The following is a 1730-nucleotide window of genomic DNA, read 5'->3' as shown; positions in this document are numbered from 1 at the left end:
TGGGGGAGCAGGGATGGGGGGGGGTGGTGGTGGGGTTGGTCCAGGACTGTGTATCCCCCTGGGATGGGGATATCCATTAGAAGGGGGGCTGCGCTGTCCCCTGGGGGGGGAAGGGCTCACCTGGGAATGAGGCAGTGGGCTGCTGTCATCACCCACTTGGGCCACACCAGGAAGCCCCCGCAGACATGCTGCCCGTCCATCTGGATGGAGGCGATGAAGGGCCGGGAGTGGGGTGCCACCGCCTTTCCCCCGATGATCCGGCTCCCCTGGGCACCTGGGGGGGGGGGGGAGGGGGTCACCGGCGCAGTGGGCTGCTGTCATCACCCACTTGGGCCACACCAGGAAGCCCCCGCAGACATGCTGCCCGTCCATCTGGATGGAGGCGATGAAGGGCCGGGAGTGGGGTGCCACCGCCTTTCCCCCGATGATCCGGCTCCCCTGGGCACCTGGGGGGGGGGTGGAGGTGGTCACCGGCTGCTGGCAAGTCTGGGCACGGCTCTTGCCTGTCTCTGTCCTGCTCCTGCCTGTCCCAGGCACCCCAACTCTACCCCCCGGTACCGGAGGGCGGCCAAGCGTCGGCTCTGCCCGAGGACAGCCGGGTGGCTGGGCAAAGTCTCCCCGGCCCCCCATTGCTCCAGCCTGGGGTCTCCCTCTCCCACTGCGGCTGTGGCGACCGTCCCTGCAGCCCTTTCAGCCCCAGCTCCCCGTTACCTGCTGGGGCCAGTGCCGGGAGCAGGATGGAGCCCCCCAGGCTGAGGATGAACAGCCCAGCCGTGACCATGCTGGCGCAGAGCGGGGCCACCGTCACCTCCTCTGGGGCCGCTCAGGGTGGGGGTGCTTAAATAACCCCGGGGGCTGAGCCTGGGGGTATTTCCACCCACTTCCTCCCCTCCGGGGGTTGCTGCCTTGTGCAATTGCTGCGGGGTGGGGGGCACAGGCGGTGCCGTGCCAGGGGGATGCAGCGTTGCAGCTTCCCCTGGAGCAGAGCAGCCGCTCGCCGGGAGGAGAGCAGGTTGGGGAAGGAAGAGAGAAAACAGAGCGACTTCCCGACACCGTCCTGGCTCCTCTTGTGCCTTGAGCTAATCAGGATGAGGCCCCTCTGCTCTTGGCAGAGCGGGGGGAGCAGCAGGACCCCCCACATATCCCCAGACACTTCCCAGGCAGTGTCCCCAGGGCCGGCCGGCAGCCTGGCTGCTGTGGGTGGCACCGGGACCGTGCTGTGCTCAGACCTCAGTCCTCTCTTGGGCCCTCCAGGGATGGCCTGGCTCTGGGATGGTGCTAAGGGGAAAAGGGGCAGTTTGCCCCCCTTATCTGCAGCCCCCCGGGGTGCAAGAAGGGCTGTGGGGCGGATCAGGGTGGGAGGACAGGGGTCTCACAGCCGGGGTCCCCTCGCTGCTGAGCTGGGCTTGCCCCGGGGCTGAGCGTGGGGCCGTGGCCCCGGCAGCGGGCAGGTTTCCCAACGGCGGTGGTCGGGGCTGGCCCGGGGCTTCCTGTGTCGGTTTGCCCAACGCGACCGTTGCGTTGAGAAACGGAGGATCGGGGAGGGGGGACACGCAGCCCGGGCTCCCCCCTTCATCCCCTCCCTTGGCACCGTCGGGGCTGTGCGCGGGGGCCCTGGAGAGGGGTGCAAGGAGCGTGGCCTTTGGCCGGGGGGTGTCTGGGCTGGGGACCCTCCTGGGGTGGCCCCCCCCACCCACCCCACCCTGCCCGGGGCGAGGAGCCGGCAGCAC

At 69.6% G+C, this 1730-nt stretch overlaps 1 protein-coding gene across 1 annotated transcript in view; it reads right to left on the bottom strand.

Annotated features, from left to right (window-relative positions):
* PRSS57 (protease, serine 57) overlaps positions 1-266 on the bottom strand; it is a gene marked incomplete at its 5' end in the record, with an annotated part of 1738 nt that extends 1472 nt beyond the window's left edge. Inside the window, one exon of the mRNA XM_014958597.1 lies at positions 121-266. Within this exon, the coding sequence (XP_014814083.1) occupies positions 121-266 (146 nt within the window). The remainder of the gene's footprint in view (positions 1-120) is intronic.
* Positions 267-1730: the final 1464 nt, after the last annotated feature.

The sequence above is a fragment of the Calidris pugnax genome, unplaced genomic scaffold (assembly GCF_001431845.1).
Source record: "Calidris pugnax isolate Ruff unplaced genomic scaffold, ASM143184v1 scaffold425, whole genome shotgun sequence".
NCBI lineage: Eukaryota > Metazoa > Chordata > Aves > Charadriiformes > Scolopacidae > Calidris > Calidris pugnax.
This window is presented reverse-complemented; position numbering and strand designations above follow the sequence as displayed.